Raw genomic sequence first — 23965 nt, 5'->3', positions numbered from 1 at the left:
ATTAGTCTATTAAATACAGTAAATAATCACGTATTGAAATAATACTGTAAATTTTAAATTTAAATAAATTCATTCAATAAAATATAATTAATTTTATAAATTTATTCGACACTAACTGACACTAAAAAATAACTTTCAAAAAATAAATTTATATCACATATTATTTTCAATACACAATTTAATTAGTGATTAGATTAGACAATTAAAACTTCATATTTTTTTGTTGTTGGTTTAATTTACCGGTTCATCCAAACAGACAAAACTTAACTAAAAAAAGTTTTTTCCCAGTTTTTATATCAYATATATGAGTGGTTTTTTTGGACGACTATTCGGCGGCGGCAACGGCACCCATACTATGGCATCAAATAGTGACGACGACGACAACGATRYGGAGGCCATGGATGTGGACAACGATCGGCGCCACCATCAAGAAGTAGTGGTGGCCAACAACACGAAGAAAAGCCATACCGAGTCGGTAGACGACGACATGGCCGTATCAGTCGATAGTAGTGACGTCGGTAGCGGAAAATCGGGTCCCCGATTCAAAGTGACCAAATTTTCGTCGGTAGCCCTCTGGGCCTGGGATATAGCCGTCGAAAACTGTGCCATTTGTCGCAATCATATTATGGAACACTGTATCGAATGTCAGGCCAATGTCGACAGTCCCGTAGCGCTGGAGTGTACACTAGCCTGGGGTGTATGCAATCATGCCTTTCATTTGCATTGTATTACCCGTTGGCTCAAAACCCGACAGGTCTGTCCATTGGACAACAAAGAATGGGAATTCCAGCGCTACGGCCATTGAAAAAACAACAACATCGGGTGTCCCGTATAGTCTCCCGGAACCCCCCTATACTACCTGTCCTTCTATTCATCGTCCAATACACCCACACATTTCAACACACATATTTGATATCATAGATTCATTTTTTTTATTACACTCATAGTATTGTATATTAATTTAAATCTAAATTGTTGTTTTCAATTACCAAAAAAAATACTTTATATTTTACAGGTAGTTATTTTGTTGTCGTTTATTATTATTTGCTAAATTTTTTTWTTTAATAAAATAATATTTAGAAACCAAAAAAATGATAACAATTTATTTTATTAGTTGTTATTTTATGTTAAATATGTATTTTTACAATTAAAAATTAATTTTATGTTTGCTAAACAAGTATTAACATTACGGTAAGAGAGAGAGAGAGAGAGAGAGAGAGAGAGAGAGAGAGAGAGAGAGAGTAATATTGAAATATTTATATAAAAACAATATATATTTTTTTAATTTTTAAATCGTATAAAAAAATTTATGTTAAATAAATTATTAAATTATTATTTCATTAGTATTGCAATGAAATATATGACAGTTTCTAACCAAACAAACAAACAAAAAAACAGTTTTTTTTATGGTATTCCTCGGGGAATATTGAACGACAAATAGTCGCCAGTGGCCTCCCATTGGGCCCGTTTTAGCTGAAAAGTCGTAATCCAGGCAACGATGGCCACTATCCATACGGCCGAACCGATCATCGAATAGGTAACGTATCGGCGCAACGGTTTTCTGGCCGTCGACGATGAAACGTCTTCATGGCTGCTGCCGTTGCCGAAGGCGTACTTGAAAAACCAGACACTGTTGACCAGCCAGAGAAACGGCAGACACGCAAAGCCGACTGTATCGGATGTGTGAAAATAACAAATCAATTGTTTTTTATAATAAATGGCCACCAATTCAATGGCGGCGGCGGTGGCGGGACTTACTGTAAAAGTATTTACGGCAAAGACTGACTTTGTCTTCGTCGGACATCTTTCGCGAGTCCATCGGATGAATGTATGAATGGTATGTATAGTTGTTGGGATCAGTTGTTAGTTGGAAATTAGCGGTAGATTTGAAGTCAGTCAGTCAAGTGATGGTTATATCGGCGTCGGTGACTAGTGTTGGCAAAAAAGAGAAATTTATAAAATAATAGAGAAATTTCTAGAAAGTTTCTAAAAGAAATTTCTATTTATGGGATCCCCATGGTTAATTTTGTTATTTCAATATTTTTTATCTTGTAACATTGTTATTACAAGTAATAATTATATATTATTATTAGTATTTTAATTATTAATTAAAGTGAAAATTAATTAATTTAATTATATTTAACTATAATATAATAAAATGATGAATAAAATTTTACAAAATTGATTATTATTAAATAATTATAATTATTTATATAGGTATCCCATTTGTATAATATTATATGTACAATATTATGTCTCATTAATATATTTATAGTATTTCAAATAACTATAGATATGGGGATCCCATAGTATAACATTAAAGTTAAATTTCTATAGAAATTTATTCATGAGAAACTTTCTAGAAACTTTCTCACGGAAATTTATTAGAAACTTTCTATTTGCCCATCTCTATCGGTGACAACAAACATATATTAAATGATATGATATATGAAAAAATGATTTTTACATTTAAATTAAATTCAACTTTTTTTGTGATATATTTTTTTCGGGGAAACAATTAATTAATACAGTATTTAAACAAACAAACAGACAATTAATTTACTACTAAATCAATAACACAAAAATAAAAATAAATAACAACTAAACTAAATATAAATTTTAAAAAAAATGATATCATAAATAATAATTGACTGATAAATACATTGTTGTTATTAACAGTGTTTTTAAAAGTGTTTTTCCTAATTGACGTTTAAATACACCGAAAAATAATGTATTAAATAATAATAATATTTATAATAATAATAATGTTTTTCCCATACAATTCCCAAATGGCGTTAATATAGTATAGGTTTTCATATAATATCACAGGTAAGGGTCATACAGTAAGTGTGTTACAAATTATTTATTATAAAAAATAAAAATAAATTACCGGTAATTTGAATTAATTTGAAATAATAAAATTAAAAATTAATTAATTATAATATTACACACAGATAGATAGGCAACTTAAATGTATAGTTATTTAAATGTTACAGTATATTATTGATTTAAACAATTTTTGTTATTTTTTAGTAAAATAACAAAAATAATATTTACTGGTATAATGTTACCGGATGATGATGATAAATGATTAAACAATTTTATTGATATATTAAATATCATATTATATTTTTATTAAAAATTAATATAAGATATATATTTGTATTGATGTTACTACTGTAATAATAAATTATTGCATATATACTGTATGATAATTATTTACCGGTATATATATTAAATAGATATATAAATAAATTAAATAAATTGATTTTCATTTAAATTTATTTATCATACAATTAATTAATAGCAAATACATTATACACATAATAATTGTGAAAACAAAACAAAACCAAAAAATATCTAAATTATTATATAAATCTATATATCATTTTTAAATCAGATGGTGTAATCGATTGATGATGGGATCAATTGAAAAGTGATAACTAACTATAAAAAACAGTGTCTAATATCGGGCGCCTTTGATCTTCTCAGCTTCTTTATAGACACACCATTGTTCAACTGTTGAACAAACAAAAAAAGACAATTACAAGACATCACCCAAACAAACCCAAAATGTATGGACCAATTAATGGTGGTATACATCCCAATCATATGGACTTACCATGTGGATCAAAGCGAAGAACTTCAAGTTTCTCATTAAGTCGGGGCCTAATGGCCACAACCCGATGGCCGCTGACCAGACTCTTGATCCATACCATTAAGAACCTGCGGCGGGGAGAAGATAATTATCAATCAATTGATTAGATCCATACAAAAATAAATAAAGACATAACTTAACAAATACTTACTTTGACTTTCCCTTTGCCATCACTTATCACTTAATTATTTTTTGGGATCAATTGATGGGTGATATTTGGTTGTCAACACAAACAAATGGTAAACACGTGTATGAAATATACAACCAATAGGTGTCGACACACACATACACTGTGACGTCACTGTAATATAACCAATGCAACCAGTTGTGTATGGTGACCAGGTTAACTTTGTATATATAAATAAACATCCTGGACATTTATAAAAAATTCATTCATTAACAAAAATTTGTTTTAGTAATAATAATAATAATAATAAAATTAAACTAGTTTAATTAATTTTCAATATATTGTCTAGGTTTTACATTTTTATTGTTGCTAGATACTAACTAAAATATAGTAATTGATTTTAATATAATTAAAAATTATAATTCAGGGCTTGTTTTGAATGTTTTTGGTCACTCTATTATTACTAGTATTAGTGCAGAAAAAATGTTTGTATTGAATGTCATTTACATTTTCAAGAGGCAGTGTTGTTGTTACCGTCGAAAACGTCAAACACATTGTATAGATATATAAACACATAGAGAGACTGTAGTAGTCTAGCAGTCAATGTATTGGCAATGCATGGCATCGACTCATTTGATTTGATATTAATATACTGTATATAAAAGTATTGTATGTTTTCCAATACAAACACACATAAAGTAAATGTAGTTTTAATTTTCGCTAATAATTTTCATTTTGTATATCATATATATATATATATATAAATAACTTATGAAAAGTCAGATTTTTTTTTGTATTTACTGTTATTCAATACATTTTTAACATTTTGTCTGATTTTTAATTTTAAAAGTAAATGTTTTATTTAGTTTATGATATTATTAAAAATATTTTTATGTCAGTGTGTTATATGATATAATATATCCATAAGCCATGAGCTCATTGAACGGTGCCGTAGACTCTCAGCAAACAATAATTGTTGAAAACTTTATAACATTGGATGACAACAATAGTATTATCGACGATGAAAATGATTTGATGATTATTGCCGATAATAATCATATAATTAATAACAGTAACAACAGTGATGTCATCAATATTAGTAATAACAGTGAAATTGTTGTTGAAAACCATATTAATAATAATAATAATAATAATATGAATACTACTAATAATATTATTAATAATACCAATAATAATGATAATAATATATTAATGGCAATCAATGGTAATTCAAATACCAGTGACAATAATAATTATCATCAAAACGATACTCATCTTAACAATAATTTAGTCGATCTTAACATTAATAATGGTTTGTATTATTATTATTTGAATTTTACACTATTTTTTTTGTTGTTTAAATAATATGTATATATTTTTTAAAAATAAATTTATATATATTTGTTTGATATGTTTGTTGATATATGATATAAATCCTATCAATCAATAGACTAAATATCACATATATATGATTGTCTGAATGTGTGATATATTTAGGTTATTATATTAATAATTTGTTTTTAAAAAATAAAATAATACAATGTTTTATTTGCTATAGTTTATCATTTTGTACTTAAATTAAGAGAGARAGAGAGAGAGAGAGAGAGAGAGAGAGAGAGAGAATATAATTTATATACAAGCATATTGTTTATTATAATAATAATTGTTATTTTATATAAAGTGTTTTTTTAATCAATTATTAACAATATTTATGACATTTATGACTAACACTACTTATAATAAAATGTATTTCAAAAAAAATATAKATATATAAATAAATAATAAAATAGTTATCTATATATACAGTATATTCACACAACACGTTTGAAATGCCATTAATCCCTAAATATAATACCAATATATATATAAATCCCCTTAAAATTACTAGTTTTTTTAAGCACCGGGAGATATACTTCTATCTCTCTCTCTCTCTCTCTCTCTCTCTCTCTCTCTCTCTCTCTCTCTCTCTCTCTCTCTCTCTCTTAACTAATAACAAGTTATTAGAAATAAATTAAAATACCATTTTTTAGTTGATATCCTCTCTCTCTATACACTAATTAGCAATAAAATTATATCAATATGTATTAGTATTATTATCACTGGAAATAAACTAATTGAATTGATATCTCTTTGATTCATTATTTTTTTTTTGTATTTTATAATAAATTAGTTTCAAAAACAATCTACTTTTTTGGTTAAAATATTTTTTATTTTTATAAATCACAATTACATACCACTGTGTCCTTGACTTCAATATATATATAATTTTTCATTTAATAGTTAAACTATAATAGCTTTCCTCCTAATGGTTAGCGCATACATACAGTGAGAGAGAGAGAGAGAGAGAGAGAGAGAGAGAGAGAGAGAGAGAGAGTTGGGCACAAAACTTATTGTATGTGAAAAAACTTTCATACAATCATTGATGCATTAGTTTGTGAGTACAGTATTATATTATAGTAGTAGTAATATTTTTATGGCTTATTGTTATACCCGTAGACTAGTGTATAGTAATGGTAGTTAAAAGACATCACTCAATCTCAACATATGGTGTGTGTGTGTGTGTGTGTGTATACCCTTATCTGCAGGTGCTCTGTGTGTGTRTGTGTATGGTTGGGAAGGGTATGGCTGACCACCGGAAAGAAAGAAAGAAAGAGAGAGAGAGAGAGAGAGGATAGGCAGGTGTTTAGCACAACTGTTGTACTTTAAAAATCATATTTTATATTTCAAACTTTCAAATGCTATTTATATGGTTTAAACACAAAATTATTATTATTATTATTAAACTACTTTACATATATGTCGAGTAAATTTTTATATACTTATATACTGTCTATTTATTTATTAATACCAAGGTTTTTGACCCTAATTACCGGCTAAACAATATATGTATAATAGTATTATATTATAATACAGACATACCTTTTTTATATATATATATATATTGATTTTTATTTTGTTTTTTATTTATTAATAAAATAAACGGTTGCCATATATATAAATGGTTTATTACTATTACACTAGGGTATGGTATGTCAATTAAAAAATATATATACTGTATAAAGATGGGTGCAAAAAATATGGGAATAAATTAATTGTGTTTAAAATTGATTTTTAATTGATTTAATAAATTAAATATTATTGCACAACAAATTAGTAATATATATAATCAAAAAATAATAATAATTAATAATTAATTTTTGCCCCATTGGCGGCAATACACTTTTCTAATCGGGAATCCATACTTCCAATTAAGCTCTCTATATGTTTTGGAGCACAAACCTCCCATATCTCTTCGATTTTTGCCATCCAGTTATCTACGGAGCGCTCTAATTCTTTCTCCAGGGCATCCTTCATGAGCCTCCATAGATTTTCGATAGGATTGAGGTCACACGAAACTGCTGGCCAGTCGATGACCTCATATCCATTATCACGGAACCATTGTGTTGTTGTCCGTGCTTTGTGGGCACTGGCATTGTCCTGTTGGAAAACAAAGCCGTCGGGATACAGGACATCAATGGTGGCCATATTTTCATCTAGGATGTCCTGGTACTTTTCGGCGGTAATTGTTCCCTTTGACAATGCCAGTGTTGTGGTGACAGTGACAGGCTGTGGGAGCCATTTAAGAAGTCCCGACTTTTTTAATGACCTCCAAACTGTCCAGCGAGATACCGGCGGACTACCTCTTTTGGACATTTCACCCGATATCCAACCAGAGCTGGTCATCGGGTTATTATTGGCCAATTGGGTAGCCCGTCGCTTATCATTAGCTGACAGTTTTGGAAGTCGACCAGAGCCAGGCTTCCGTTCGACCCCTTTACCTTCCCGTAGCCTTTTGACCAATCGGTATACGGTGGTCTTGGGTATTCCTGTGGCCATCATCAAAAACTTCGGGTCATCTTGGCCATTGTTCCACAGGAATTCGAGTGTCCGTCGGGCGTCGAGATTTGTCTTCTTTGGTGCCATTTTCTTGAGGTTTGCCGTCGATGTGGAGAAGTAAACAAACACATGTGGCACACTGTTTTAAAGCTCTTTAATAGGGCTATCTATTTGTTTACTTTAATTTTATCTACATTTACACATGTAAATGTTTGGCGCCTATATTTAAAGTTAAACTTTTTCCCACATTTTTTGCACCCATCTTTATAACCTATTAGTTAGTAGTATACTATAAATTAATTGCATTTATTATTATTGTTATTATTAAGTTAAATGAACACTTACTATAATAATATATAAACTTATATTATGATAACAATTTACACAATATTATATATATATATATATTGACACATTTTTATTGAATATATGTTTATTTTGTTTTGATATATACCGCTATAATAAATTTTTTTAAATATAGGAATGTTAAAAATGTGTAATTACTTTATTTTATGAGCACCTAAAAGTGTTAACAATAATAATAATTGATATAATATTGTATCAAAAATTTTTTTATTTTAGTTAGTTATCTAATAACTATTCAAAACAAAAATAAACAATATTTGTTGAGAGTGGGTGTTAAATAGTAGTAATAATAATGCTAATAATGCTAATTTTATGTGTGTGTTAATAAATTAGCAATTTTGTATTTTTTTTATAATTTTACAATTCAAAAAAAAATTGTTGTTATAATTTATTATTTAAAAAATTATGCTGAAAATATTTTTGGCGCATAATTGATAATTAAATAATTGTATATAATTTTTATAATATACTATTTAGCAAAAAAAATGTGTTATATAATTGAATGGTAATTACTTGATTTATTATTGTATATAAATTATATACTATTATTATTAGTAGTAGTAGTATAATAACAATTTTTTTGAAGGATCTTACGGAAAATTTTCGCTATTTTAAGTATTATGTATACAAAATAAAATGTATATAAAAAATAATTTGTTTAATGATAATAATAAAAATAAAATATTATTTTTTATATAAAATAAATTATTTAATGATACTATCGGATGACATGAAAGTTTTTTATCTAAAAAAAATAAATTGTTTGAATTAATAATAATAATAAAAATATTTAGTAATAATATCAATACTAATAATAAATAAAATAATAAATAAATTGTGGATCTCTTGTGGAGCAGTACTTGAATTACTTGAAATTGCAGACAATTTTTTGTTACTTTTTTTTAAAAAAAATAAATTAATGTCTGATTTAAAAAATTTTTGTTGAATTTTATTTTATTTATATGTATATAATATTTAGTTTATATATATATATATATATATATCGTGAGAATAGTATTTTAAATTTATATTTTCGTTATTTGTTTTTTTTAATAGAAAAAATAGACGCATTTTTTACTTTTTTTATATTATTTCATTTCATAGAAATCAAGTTTATTATTGCAATTATTATTACAATTTTTATTTATTTATAAATTTATATTAATATAATAGATATTGAAATAACTGTCGATGAGTTATTATTATTATTTAGTATTATTTATTGCGGAAATCTATTGTTGATATTTTTATTTTAAATAATTTTTTTTATAACTGCTATATAAATAAATATAAAACAGTGTATTATTATAATTATTTTGTTGTTGTTATAACTATCATTAAATATAAAATTTCTCTCATTTTTTTAATTATTTAAATTAAATGCATATATATTTTTATGATTTATAACAACAACAAACAGCAAATAAAAAAATTAGTTATACGGACGTGAATTAATTTTTGTTTAAAAATAATAAAAATTTGCATTTAATCACACAATCATAGCTATATATGATATTTATATATTATAAAACATTGCAATTTGTTGTTATTTTTTTAAAGCAAACATATTTTTAATAAAATATAATTTTTCATATCATAGTATCATTTATTATTATATAATTTGTAATATTTTTTTAAATATATACAACAAATATTTTATTTTAGATATTTTCAATGTAAAATGTTTTTTTTATTAAATACAAATATGGATATTACTATATATTAATAATAATGTTGTGTTATCTTATTATTAGATTTTGAAAATATATATCAAAAGTGATTAATTTATTATTATTATTATAAATATTTTTTCAATTACGGTAATATTTTTTCACGCAATGTGTCATTTAGTTATCTTCAAAATATTTTTTAATATTTTCACAATAGCTTATTGTTTATTATTTTTTTTTGTAAATTAGTTTTTTATAAGTGTGTTTTTATACTATAACAACTATTTTATAATATATTTTTTTAATAATCAAAACATTTATATGAAATATACAAACATTTTTTATATATGCATAATGAATCCTAAATTATATAATATTTTTATTTTAATGGCTTTTATCACACAAAATAATAACATATTGTTTATCTAGTATTTCTCTCTCTCTCTCTCTCTCTCTCTCTCTCTCTCTCTCTCTCTTAAATATATTGTTAAAAGTACACAGTTTTAGAGTTTTGTTATCTTTTAATAATAAAACCAAAATTGACTTTTATTTCAAACACCATTTGCATTACAAACATATATAAAAAAACTAAATAAAACAAAAATAAATTAAATATTAAAAAGCACTTATAATGTGATTGTTATGTGTTTATTGAAGAGAGAAAATAAAAATAAAAATTAAAGACTAAATTAATTTGTGAATGACTTTGGGTCACGATTTTTTTGGGCGATTATTATTATTATTGTTTGTTAGTATTATTTTTAGTTTAGTCTAACATACATTTGAATAATTGATCAAGCTGCTATTGTAAACCATGCATAATTGCCATTTTTAATACTATTAGTTAATTTATTTTATGTATTCAACAAAAAAAAACAGTAAAATAAATTAATTGCTAATACATTTTATCTTAACGGTTTAATTTTAAGTTAAAGGATATTTGAATTGAAATTAACAAACAAAAAAAATAATAAATAAATTTATTTTTGATTTTAATCTAACTTAATAGTATTTAATTAATTATTTTTGCTGTTTTATGGTATGGTATTAATGTTTAGATTTGTTGACAATTTATTATTCATATTATTATATATGTATATTTTTTACTGATTAATCATGAATTTTTAGTTTTTTAATATATAATGAAATATTTAAATTAAATTATTATTATTGTATTATTTAAAATTAAGTTTTACTGTTAGTTAATACCTATATTATATCATTTAATAACTAGTATTGTAATTAATATTACTGCAAATGTAATTATATGTGTGTTTGATTTTTTTGTTGTGATTATTAACATGTTTTTTTATATATACAGTAAATATATTATATTATATTAATTATGTTTTGTAATTTAGATAAATAAATGATTAGGTGATTAACAATAATTGCATTTCATGTTTGTTTCACAGCACTTATAGGTTTTAGTTGAATAATTGAAATTTGAAAAAATATGTAAACTTAAAAATATTGACATTTTCTATGATATAATAATAAAAGGTGTTTATAATAATAGTAAAATCGATAACCAATTAATTAATGTTTTTTATTATTATTATTATTAGAGCTTTTCCTTTCAGGTTTACTATTATTATTATTATTGTAATTATTCATTAATTTTTTTTACATATATTTTTAATGTATGGAAAAAATATCGACAATTATATCAAGCATTTAGCAAACAGAGCGTATTATATATTGAATGCAAAAGTAAATTATTATAATATTATTATTAGTATTATATTAATAATAATAATAATAATATATCTCAAATAATGTAAGTTTCTATACATAAAAATTATATACGATATATACAGTATATATATATATTAATATATATTTATAATATTTTGTTGCCATTGTTTTTTGCATTGCTCATGAAAATTATTATTATTATTATTATTATTATTATTATTATTATTATTATTATTATTATTATTATTATTATTATTATTATTATTATTATTATTATTATTATTATTATTATTATTATTATTATTATTATTATTATTATTATTATTATTATTATTATTATTATTATTATTATTATTATTATTATTATTATTATTATTATTATTATTATTATTATTATTATTATTATTATTATTATTATTATTATTATTATTATTATTATTATTATTATTATTATTATTATTATTATTATTATTATTATTATTATTATTATTATTATTATTATTATTATTATTATTATTATTATTATTATTATTATTATTATTATTATTATTATTATTATTATTATTATTATTATTATTATTATTATTATTATTATTATTATTATTATTATTATTATTATTATTATTATTATTATTATATTATTATTATTATTATTATTATTATTATTATTATTATTATTATTATTATTATTATTATTATTATTATTATTATTATTATTATTATTATTATTATTATTATTATTATTATTATTATATTATTATTATTATTATTATTATTATTATTATTATTATTATTATTATTATTATTATTATTATTATTATTATTATTATTATTATTATTATTATTATTATTATTATTATTATTATTATTATTATTATTATTATTATTATTATTATTAACAAATCTCGTTTCTCAACCAACAAACAAAATAAAAAACAATAAAACATTTATACATGACTTTGCATTAAAATATATTTATATAACACATTTATTACTGTATATTTTTTTAGTATAGTATATATATATATTGTATATTTAAGGTTATATACCGGTATTTTATTTTATATATTTATATATCATATATAAATCATTTTTTTAGTTAAACAACTAACTTGAATGAACTGCCCATTTAAAAGTTATATTATATATATATATGATATATAATATGTTGTATTTTTAAAACCCATATGCTATGTATGATTAAAACTTTTATAAATAAAAAATATATAGTTAGTTATCCCTTTAAAAACAAATGTTAAGGGGATATAAAACAAAAATTTTTGTTTAGCTAATATATTATACACACACACATATATATTATACACACACACACACACACACACACACACATACCTATACATATAATACACGACACGGTGAGCACCGGTATCTCTTAATTTGAATAATTTATGCTAAATCATGAGTAGTTTCCACCACATATATACGTATATATATATAAAARTTTTTTTTAAATACAGTTTAATTTTGAGTTATGATTTTTATATWTGCGAGACCTCTCTCTCTCTCTCTCTCTTTCTTTCTTTCTYTCTTGTTSTTGTTRTTTGGATATCAATAGTTTGAATATAATTTTATTTCAAATACAAAGTTAAATAAATTATTTATTTCAAACCAATATTTATCATTTATTTATTTTATATTTTGATAGATAAATATATAAATTCATGTGTCTGTGACTGTGTGTGTTTGTGTGTGTGTCTGTCTGTCTGTATAGTTGTAAATGATTTTTATAATTTTATTATAGTGTGTAAGACATCCATAGAAAATAATAATAATAATAATAAATGATTTCATAAGCATTTCATAAATACATTATACAATAAAAGCCTGTTTTTAACGGTTTTTTGTGTGTGTATATTATTTTTATTATTAGTTGTATTTATTATATCTTAACAACTTTTAAAAATTATATATATATATATATATATATATATAGTTATGTTTATTTAAGTGAATTGATTTTAACCATAAAAGTGATTTTTATTTTGTTAGCAATAGAAAAAAATACACAATAATAGTAGAAATATTATTATTATTAAATATTGTATAAACAATATATATATTGTATATACTCTACTTATAATTGAATGTAAAATATGTCGAGTGTGTAAAAAAATAAATGTTAAATAAAAGTTAGTTTAAAAGTTAATATATAAATTATTTTTTAAAATAGATAGAAAAAAACTTTAATTAATTATATTAATTTATTTTATTGTTTTTGTGTTTTCAAAAAAATTTCAACTCAAATCCCAACCAACCAAACAAACAGATGATAGCTTCCTGTCCAACAGCACCGGCACTCACGCAGATCACGAGCACCTCCAGCAACGGGTCGTAGATTTAGAGAGAAAATTAAGCGAACAGTGCGATGAAATTGTATGTCTCAGGAGTACATTGGCTGATGTGTTGAGACGGGTTACTCAACTCGAGGGCAGAGGTATGGATGGGTATCACTTGTTTTTGTGAAACTTATTTTTTTATATATAGATAGATATATTTGTGTAATAATTATTATTATTATTAGTAAACAAATTGATTATATAATTTTTTCTTATATACGGCTAACTTGTAATTATCTTATCATTTGACATCTATATTAGCACCCAATTTATATATATATATTTATATAAAAAGTTATAGCTATTTATTATTATTATTATTGGTATTATAAGTTTTATATGTATTGGAATATAATTATGATAATTATTTTTTTTAAAAGATAATTATTTTTTTGGACCAAATATATAACAGTTTATAATTTTATCGATATATAAATTATATATATATATATATATATATATATATATATACAGTTGTATATATATATATATATATATATATATTTATTGTCGATAAACACTTTATATCCACAATTATACTGAATATTATCATTTATTTACATATAAATTATTACACAGACACACACAAAATATATTACTTATCGGTTAAACCAATATATGACTGATTTTTTCCCCAAATTTTTTTCTTGTTGTTGTTGTTGTTAAGGAAAATATTTTTATTTTTATGATTCAAAATCCCATTTATATGAAGATTTATTAGGCTATGCTATTAGTAAGAAATTTTAATTTTATTAAATTGCAATTCATTTAAAAAAACATTTCAACCAACAAAAAAAATTAATTTATTACACAAAAAAACTTGATTTACCCTAAAATAAAATAAAAAGAGTTATCATTATTATTATTATGTATTAATTATAATTTTAAATTATATATTAAATTATTATTTCCCCATTCATTCCCAATTTAATCAATAGCACCGGTCATTACTACTACATCAACAACACTGCCAAACAATACATTCAATAATAATAATAATAATAATAATAATAATAAAGGCATACATTTATCATCGTTAAGAAGTTATAGCAATTCTTCAATTTATAGTCCAAATAATTCAAGAAATAATGTTAATTATAATAACAACACCAACAATATAAATGGTAATAATAATAATAATACTAATGGTATAAATGGACTGAAAAACAATCTATTAATCAATGGAAATGCCGGCAATCAGTCCATCAATGGCAGCAACGGAGGAACAATGGGTGCACCGTCTGGTCAGCCAGTGGTCAACGGTCACCGACGCCTTACACACTATCCGTCCAACAATTCCCTCCATAGCAACAGCGACCGAGGAGGAGGTGGCGGAGGTCATAGTTCGTCAAACAGCGGATCGCCAGTACCGTCGCCATCGCCGTCCCAGTCGTCTAACAGTTACCGAACCCATACGCCATTGTCGGGTACATCGCCCAGACATACGCCACAACGGGATCACCACCGGTCGTCGTATTCGTCCTCAACTTCAAACTTGGTATCGATGCGGAAATGGTCGGCCAGTCAAGAGTTTAGAGGCAATCCCATGGATCTGTCCAATAGGTAATGACTGTCTCCTTATATTTCATTTAATTATTGATTATTTGTTTTGTTGTTGTTTTTGAAAAAAGTAATTATTAAACATTAGTTTGTTTTTTTTTTGAATTTTTTTTATAAAAATTTATTTGTTTGTATTTGTAATCATTTGTTTTATTATAACCTTATTTTTGTGTTTTATTTATTAACAAACAGTGTGTCTGTCTATTGTTATAATGCATATAAAGTAGTTATTAATTTTTTTTAATTATTTTGTTTTGTTATTTAATGCTAATTTTAGTTTTATATATATATATTTATATAATCAATGCAATCATTAAGATTATTATCATCGTTGATATACATATATTATAGTAAAATCATATACAGATGAAAAAGTGATTAAACGATTAGTGATTATAAATATATATTAATTTTAGTAGTTTTTTTTAATATTACTATTTATATATACATTGTATTAACGATTCAATCAACTATTTAATTATTTTTATATTGTTATTTTTTATATAGTTATAAAAAAATATTATTATTATTATTATACATATTAATTAGGATGCTGTTGCTCATTAATTAATGTTTTATAATTATATCTAAAGTTAGACTATATAGTAATTTATTTTTATCAATTTATTATTATTAAATACTATTGTGACCTTTATTATCAATATTATTATTACGAAAAAATGACAATTAATGATAGATAATAATTCAGGTTATAAAATAATGAGTACTAAAAAATATATAAATATTATTATTATATATTTTTATATAATTATAATCTATAAAATTGTGTTATAATTTCAACAATAAAAAACTAGATATCTATACAGAATATAATCTATTATATTATTATTATTATAAAGTAGTAATAATAATAATATTATTATTTTTAGTAATAAAAAACTAAATAAATAATTTTGTGCCTCATTTTGAGACAACATTATTTTTTTATTATAAAAAAATAATAGAAAATATTTTATTGTTTTTATTTTAATTTTGCAAATATTTATTTATATGTAAAAAATTATTATTATTATTATTTTATTTTTATTATTTGTATATTAAAGTAGTTATTTAGGTATTTGTTATAAATTATAACTAATTTAAAATAATGGAGAAAAATATAATTAGAATAATATTTAATTTTTTATATATATATTTATAATTATTTAAATTTAGTTTTTTTTTGTTGATAGCATATATTTCGCATATATTATAAGTTATTATTAATACTTATTATATTACTTCAAAACATTTAGAGTTTATTAACATTGAGAGACAAATTGTTTTTTATTATTATTGTTTTTTGTTAATACATTATTAGTGATTTGTACTGTAGTTTAGTTACCGTAATATTCTGTGAGTGTGTGTGTGTTATTAAAAATAAAAACATATTATTTCACACACATGTATACATACAATACTATACAGTATTAGTTTGGTTGCCATAACTCACGCATATTTTTGTGTGCTCTGAATATAATTTATATTTTTTTCATAATATATACTATAGTATAGTATAGTAACATATTATAATAATATAATAATATGCATACTATATATATATATATAGAGTCAGACATATATATATGAAACAAAAATTTATATCATTATTATGATTACATACATTATTATTATGTTGTAATATAATATTAACGATTTGTGTTTTTTTTACAATTATGATGATATGATGATGATGACTTTAAAAAATAATAATTTTATAATAAAATTTTTAACCTTTTTTTTCTTAATTATTACATTATATCTCATGATTATTATCAGTTTACTACATTGGTATATACAGTATATATATATAAATTTATATATATATATATATTACCTAGACCAATTATTAGACGTCTAGTCGTGTTGTTGTTTTTAAAAAAATATAATTATTTAAAAAAGTATAATTTACAAATTAGGCAAACAAAATAAAAAAAAATTATTACCACATTGACAATGTGTGACAATTTTTGTTTGAAGTTTTAAATTATTCATAAATTTACATATTAGTCGGAAATTTTTAATTATATTATTATACTGTAATAATGCAATAGCATATTACAGTATATATTATATTAATTATTTATACAGTATAAGGCTCTACACACAAATGTTCATTAATTTAATATTTTTAACAAATAGTTGACATTTAATATATATATAATTACTTTCTGATAAATTAATTTCACTCAAATATGATAATAATAATATTCAATGAGTATTATCTAGTAGTAATACAGTACTAATTTTGTATTATGGGTTTATGTATGATATTACATATGTTATATATATATATATATAATTTATTTTTATATGTCTGTATATATAGACGGATGACCAGTGGGTCACTATTTAATCTTCATGTTATGAGAACATCATCTACCGGTGCTATAAACCACATCAGACATGGGTAACAATAAAAAAAAACTAAATAATAATAAAAAACATATTTTTTATGAAACCTGTCGGGGCTTTAAATTTCTCACTGATATTAGGAAAAAAATATTGAAAACAAAAATGTCAATATTTATCTCTCTTTCTCTCTCTAATTGGTGATGGATTTACTATATATTATATCAAATTTATTTTTAAAAAAACTATTTATATAATTGCTTTTATAGTAGATATTTATTATCGGTAGTAAAAATAATGCATGAATTGGTTTTTTTTGGTTACTATTTTTTCACTATCTCATCAAAACTAAAACTTGTAATATAAATGTTTATTATAATAATAATAATGCCTTTAATTGTCTTATAATATAAATGTCTTTTAATAATAATAATATTTTCTCAATGCTTTTTAAACGCCTCTCTTTCTCTATTCATTCAATATTTATTTTTGTTTTTTTTGATGATATTCATTAAAATTATTATTATTTAATGAATTATTATCATATTTATAACACATATATTGTTTTTTCTCTAATAAATGTTTTTTTATTTATTTAATTTTATTAATTAGTACTAAGGAAGCCACTCATAATCAAGGTTTGTATGAATTTTTAAATTATTTTTTTTAATTTTCAATGTTTTTTAATGTTTAAGTTATGAATAGCGCGACAATATTTACATTAATCATTATTTTTTTAACACACAAACACAAAATGATTATATGATAATTATTAACTACCAAAATTAGTTATTTGTTTTTTGTTTGTATGTATTATACAATTATAATAATATAATATAATTATAATAGAGTTCTAATAATAGACACTTTTTTTGAAAGCCATAATAATAATAGACAATTGTTTTTTAAGGGTTTTACAGTTGAAAAAATATAACTTAAAATTTTTTTTACATTAGATTATAATATCTATATATATATATATAATTAAATTATAAATATTAATAGATAATAATGTCATTACAAACTTGTTGTTTGTTTTTTTAGTTATTATTATTTTATTTATTTTATTTTTTTTGCTTTATTTGTTTGTTTCGGAAGGAAGAGCTCCTCATATCTCAAGGGCTTAACCGCCAACTCATGGCATTCCTGAGCCATAAACTTAACTAAAATAAAACTATAACTTAAAAAAAATAAAATTTTAATTTTAATATTGAAATATATTTATTTTTTGTTAGTTAGTTTGCTGCCAAACTAGTTATTATTATTTGTTAAAAATATATTTAATTATATTAAAATAAAAAATTTTGGAGTTTAAAATTTGTAAATTAAAACATATTTATGTTATTATTAATATATTTTTTAAAATAAAAAATAAGATCAACTTAACACAATTTTTTTTATAATATAATAAATTATATCATATAAGATCATATTATGTAATAATAATAATAATAATATCTTATATCAGATAATCATAATAATCAATATCATTGAGATTTTTTTAAAAAATCCTACACATATTAACTAATTAGTAATATTTTTTGTGATTAAATACATGTTTAGATATTATTAATATTATTATTACTTAAAAAAAATAAAGTTTAGATTTAGTAATATCTAAGTTGTATTACTATTTTTGTTACCTTATATGTAGTGATATTTATTAACTCTAATAAAATAGGAGTAAAAAAATGCATTTTTATTTTGTGTACCAAATAAACAAACAAAAAATTCATTGAAAAAATTGATATTATTATAATTATATAATACTAATATATTTTTAAAAATTTATTATTATTATTATTTAGAGGACGGCATAATTCGTATTTACCTTAGAGGACATCCACTAGTGGTACACATACCGACCGACCAATTGCACAGTTATTCATTAAACAAAGTCAATAGTCCGCCCACACAACGCCTTAAGCTTGAATGGGTGTAAGTATATTGAAATAAAATAATAACATTATTATTATTATCATTTAGACCCCCCCCAGCCTCCTCTCTATTATTATTTACCTATTGATATTAATTTTTTGGTCATTAAGTTAGATATTATTATAGCTAATACAGTATTTTTTTATTTATTTATTTTTTGTTGACTATTCAATGACTCTAACTACAGGTATAATAATGATAATAATATCATTTAGATTTTATTATTATTATTATTATTATCATAACATTATTTCGATTTGCATCTAAACTACATTTTAATACTATACTACATATATATATATATATATATATATACATAAAAATAAATTTAAAAATAAAATTAAATCTAAACTTATCTCTCAAAAAATGTATGTCAGTGTTAAACAAGATTTGCACGATATTTATAATTTTATTTTAGTAATGAATATATTATTATTATTGTTTTTTTTAATATATATATATAACAAAATTATAATAACAAATAGTTTAGTTATTTATATTTATTTATTCAATATTTTATTTTCTGGTTAATTATTTATTGATACGCTTTTTGTTGTTGTCTTGAAATAATAACCCCTTTCCTCCTCCTCCTCTTCATCCTTCTTGTGAGGGAACACCTGGTTGTCAACAATTAATAATAATAAAAAAATATTTTTAATTTATTGTTTAAATTTTCATAATAAATTAACATTATTTTCTGTTTACTATAAATTATATTTATTTATTTTTTTAATTTCAAAAAAAAGTTACGGATATCGGGGTCGCGATTGTAGACATAACTTGTTTTTGTTGCCGACCGGTGAGATTGTCTACTTTATCGCTGCCGTAGTCGTACTCTACAATGTCGAAGATCAGATCCAACGACACTATTTGGGACACACCGACGATATTAAATGTTTGACAGTACATCCCAATCGATTGCTCATTGCTACGGGACAGGTAGCCAGTTTGGACAGGTATTGAATCTACAATATATATATATATATATAATAAATTGTCAAAAAAATGCATGCATACCCCCTTTATAACTTTGGTATTAATTTTTTTCTTATATAACTAACACTAACATACTATAACTGGGAAATAATAATAAAAATGATAAAATTATGTAAGTTTTTTCTAACTATTAATAATTAGTTTTTTACAACTAAAAAATTATATAATTAATATTATTATTATTGATAATAATAATAGACGTGAGCGTAGAGCACATGTACGTATCTGGGATTCGGTTAGTTTGAATACGTTGCACATAATCGGCCAAAACGGTGACTTCGACCGCAGTATACTGTGTCTGGCCTTTTCCAAACTGGACGGCGGAAACCATTTGTGTGTAATCGACGAGTCCAACGAACATACCATTTCGCTATGGGATTGGCAAAAGACCGACAAAGGACACAAAATTACCGAAACAAAAACCAGTTGCGATCCCGTACTGGCCGTCGACTTTCATCCGATGGACCGATTTGCACTGACCACCGTCGGTAAAGGTCATATACACTTTTGGGATATGGAGGGCGGATCTCTATCGAAAAAATTGGGTATTTTTGAGGTAATGGTTTGTATAACTTTTAATGGGATGAGCCCTACCCTCTCTTTCTTTCTCTCTCTCGCTCTCTCTCTCTCTCTCTCTCTCTTTACTTATCAGTGCATCTGATATATACACTTAATGTGTCTGTCTGTCTGTCTGTGTATTGAATTTCCCAATCAATCAAATCGTATTTTATATAAGAGTTGTTTGTTGTTGTTTTTTATTGAGTTGTTTTATTATTTTTTTATTATTGTTTTTAAGAGAGAGAGAGAGAGAGAGAGAGAGAGAGAGAGAGATCATAATAGCATTTCTTTTCAATTGACACAAACATTTCTCTTATGGTTTTAAAATTGTTTTTAGTTTTTTTTGTTTTTTTTCATTAATAATATTGATGTACATCTAAAAGCCAAACACACACTTACCTATAGATTAGTAGTTTTAATAGTAGYAGTAGTAGTAGTCCTGTTGTATCGGTTTTTTTGTTGTGATTTTTATATATACAATATATATATATATATATAAGTATTATTATTTTGTTTGTTATTTTTGGTGTAATTTCGATGAGAAATGGTATGAAAACCTTTTTTTTTATTCTTTGAGAAAAAGATTTTTGTGAACAAAACAAAAAACTAGTTTTCTCTTCGCTTAGCTTTTGACTGAATGCATGACTTCTTCTACCACTTCTTCTACTTCTTTACCATAGTTTTTGAGAGAGAAAAGTCACTCTCAAAACACACAGTCTTTGATAATAATAATAATAAACGATTTTCTTATATTTTTATTTTTTGTTGAAATTGTTTTCTCACTTCACTTATATATGAGAAAAATCGTGGAAAAGGAAGTTTTTTTTCTTGAAATTTATTTTTAAATTTTTTGATTTTTCTGCGATATATTTGCTCTCTCTCTCTCTCTCTCTCTCTCTCTCTCTCTATGCGAAGTGAACTTTTAAAAAAAATTTTAAAAATAAGTTTTTGTATTTTATTTTTTTAATTTTTTTTTGGTTTCGGTTTTAATCTTTCATCAGAAACAAGAAAAACCGAAATATATTCTGTGTATGGCTTATAACGATATGGGAGAGCTATTAACTGGCGATTCAAATGGCAATATAATGGTCTGGCAAAGAGGATCCAATCGGCCAGTTCGGGCAGTCTATGGTGCACACGATGGCGGTGTCTTTACTATTTGCGTATTGAAAGATGGATCGGTGGTAACGGGTGGCGGCAAAGACAAACGTATTGTCGAATGGGATTTCATGCTTAGTCGGACTGGAAGAGAGGCTAAAGTATGTATTAACCGGCAAAATAAAATGTCTGTAAAAAAATTAATGCTAATTAATGATCTGTTTGTTGTTGTTTAGCTACCCGACCAGTTCGGTGGCGTCCGTACACTGACCACTGGAAAGGGATCGATGTTAATGGTGGGCACCACTAAAAATTGTATACTTCAGGGCACACTTGCACTGAATTTTTCATTAGTGGTTCAGGTATTGATTGATTCAAGATTTACTAATTTAGTCTATAATTTAATTTAATAATATTATTATTATTATTTAAGGGTCACACTGAAGAACTGTGGGCACTGGCTATACATCCGACACAAAACCAGTTTATAACAGCCGGCTATGACAAGACTGTCCACTTGTGGGATACGTTATCGCATACAGCCGTCTGGAGTAAGGATATGGGCGAAGCCATACATTCGGCCGCTTTTTCGCCCGACGGTTCCGTATTGGTTTTCACAACGACCAGCAGCCGATGGATAGTAATGGATTCGACAACCCGTCAGATGATATCAATGCATTCGGACGGAAACGAACAAATAGATTGCGTCAAGTTTTCGCCCGACGGACGCTTTCTGGCTCTCGGTTCACGCGATAATCATATCTATGTCTATCAGGTTTCCGAAGAATATCGCAAATACAACCGAATCGGCCGATGTTCGGGTCATTCAAGTTTCATAACACATCTTGATTTTACCAGAGATGGTACTTACATTCAGAGCTGTTCCGGCGATTACGAACACCTGTTCTGGAATGCAACCATTTGCCGACAGTTGAACAATATGTCCATTGCCCGCGACCTGGACTGGCAGTCGCACAATTCGGTACTCGGTTTTAACGTTCTGGGTATTTGGCCAGAGAATGCCGACGGCAGCGATGTCAATACGTGCGATCGTTCGCATTCCGGTCGCCTGTTGGCCACCGGCGATGATTTCGGTAAAATTAATGTCTACAGCTATCCGGCACCGCAACCGAAATGTCTGAATCATTCGTACGGCGGACACAGTGGCCATCTAACTGGTGTCCGATTTATGGCCGACGATTCGCGACTCATATCGATCGGCGGCCGCGACTCGACTGTCATGCAATGGACTGTCTCATGAGTTATTGTTTTAAAAAAAAAAATAATGATTTACCGATAATTTCGCTTTCATATACAGTATATTATTGAATGTTGTGTTATATATATTATTATTTTATTATTATATCTCATCATATATTTTGTTATATCTTTTAATTTTTTTTTGACTGAAAATGTATTTTAATTGACGAAAACATTTTTGTTTGTTTTATTTTGATAAACGGATTTTTAATTTTGATTTTTTAAAAATATAATATATATCTAAATATATAAATACAATATTTATAATTGCTTATTATTTTTAAACACTTATTGATTTAAATTGTTTTTTTCAAACAAACAATTTTTTTAAAAATTAATGTAATTATGAGTGAAAAAAAAATCCGTCCATTTGTTGCTATTTACAATCATCCATATTTTAAAAATATATAAATTTACCAAGCTCATTATCTATTAACTATTTAATGCTAAA

General features: G+C 24.1%; 3 protein-coding genes across 5 annotated transcripts; 2 read left to right on the top strand and 1 right to left on the bottom strand.

The window, feature by feature from the left end:
• The first annotated feature begins 109 nt into the window (after positions 1-109).
• Positions 110-902, top strand: LOC128952927 (RING-box protein 1-like). The gene has a single exon (XM_054298400.1). It carries the CDS (start codon positions 305-307, stop codon positions 803-805), a length of 501 nt encoding a protein of 166 aa, XP_054154375.1. The 5' UTR covers positions 110-304; the 3' UTR covers positions 806-902.
• Positions 903-1365: 463 nt separating this feature from the next.
• On the bottom strand, positions 1366-3079 carry LOC128952116 (gamma-secretase subunit PEN-2-like). 2 transcript variants are annotated; one of them, XM_054297452.1, is made up of 3 exons: positions 3072-3079; positions 1759-1804; positions 1366-1670 (listed from the first exon to the last, which is right to left on the bottom strand). In XM_054297452.1, the coding sequence occupies exons 2-3, from the start codon at positions 1802-1804 to the stop codon at positions 1405-1407; spliced, it is 312 nt and encodes a 103-aa protein (XP_054153427.1). In that variant the 5' UTR covers positions 3072-3079; the 3' UTR covers positions 1366-1404. The 2 variants fall into 2 exon arrangements, with proteins under 2 accessions (XP_054153427.1, XP_054153426.1); XM_054297451.1 differs by lacking the exon at positions 3072-3079 and adding an exon at positions 2468-2665 and having other exon boundaries at positions 1759-1929.
• Positions 3080-4991: 1912 nt separating this feature from the next.
• Positions 4992-23622, top strand: LOC128952044 (echinoderm microtubule-associated protein-like 2). Of its 2 annotated transcripts, none has more exons than XM_054297370.1 (11): positions 4992-5097; positions 13683-13850; positions 14691-15315; positions 17642-17722; positions 18277-18302; positions 19473-19602; positions 20349-20558; positions 20809-21154; positions 22158-22415; positions 22491-22616; positions 22688-23622. In XM_054297370.1, the coding sequence occupies exons 1-11, from the start codon at positions 4998-5000 to the stop codon at positions 23513-23515; spliced, it is 2898 nt and encodes a 965-aa protein (XP_054153345.1). In that variant the 5' UTR covers positions 4992-4997; the 3' UTR covers positions 23516-23622. The 2 variants fall into 2 exon arrangements, with proteins under 2 accessions (XP_054153345.1, XP_054153344.1); XM_054297369.1 differs by having other exon boundaries at positions 20797-21154.
• Positions 23623-23965: the final 343 nt, after the last annotated feature.

This window comes from Oppia nitens, unplaced genomic scaffold, assembly GCF_028296485.1.
Source record: "Oppia nitens isolate AA-2021 unplaced genomic scaffold, nextdenovo-longstitch-racon4-pilon3 scaffold1_pilon_pilon_pilon, whole genome shotgun sequence".
NCBI lineage: Eukaryota > Metazoa > Arthropoda > Arachnida > Sarcoptiformes > Oppiidae > Oppia > Oppia nitens.
Note: the sequence above shows the minus strand (reverse complement) of the source record. Positions and strands in the feature narration are given on the sequence as shown.

Bases quoted from the DNA above. Each gene is read 5' to 3' on its own strand.
- LOC128952044 (XM_054297369.1), top strand. From the start codon at position 4,998: ATGGCAATCAATGGTAATTCAAATACCAGTGACAATAATAATTATCAT. The intron at 13,851-14,690 runs GTATGGATGGGT...TTTAATCAATAG, and splicing joins TACTCAACTCGAGGGCAGAG to CACCGGTCATTACTACTACA. The intron at 20,559-20,796 runs GTATTGAATCTA...TAATAATAATAG, and splicing joins CAGGTAGCCAGTTTGGACAG to ACGTGAGCGTAGAGCACATG.
- LOC128952116 (XM_054297451.1), bottom strand. From the start codon at position 1,819: ATGGACTCGCGAAAGATGTCCGACGAAGACAAAGTCAGTCTTTGCCGT. The intron at 1,671-1,758 runs GTAAGTCCCGCC...CATCCGATACAG, and splicing joins TTGCCGTAAATACTTTTACA to TCGGCTTTGCGTGTCTGCCG.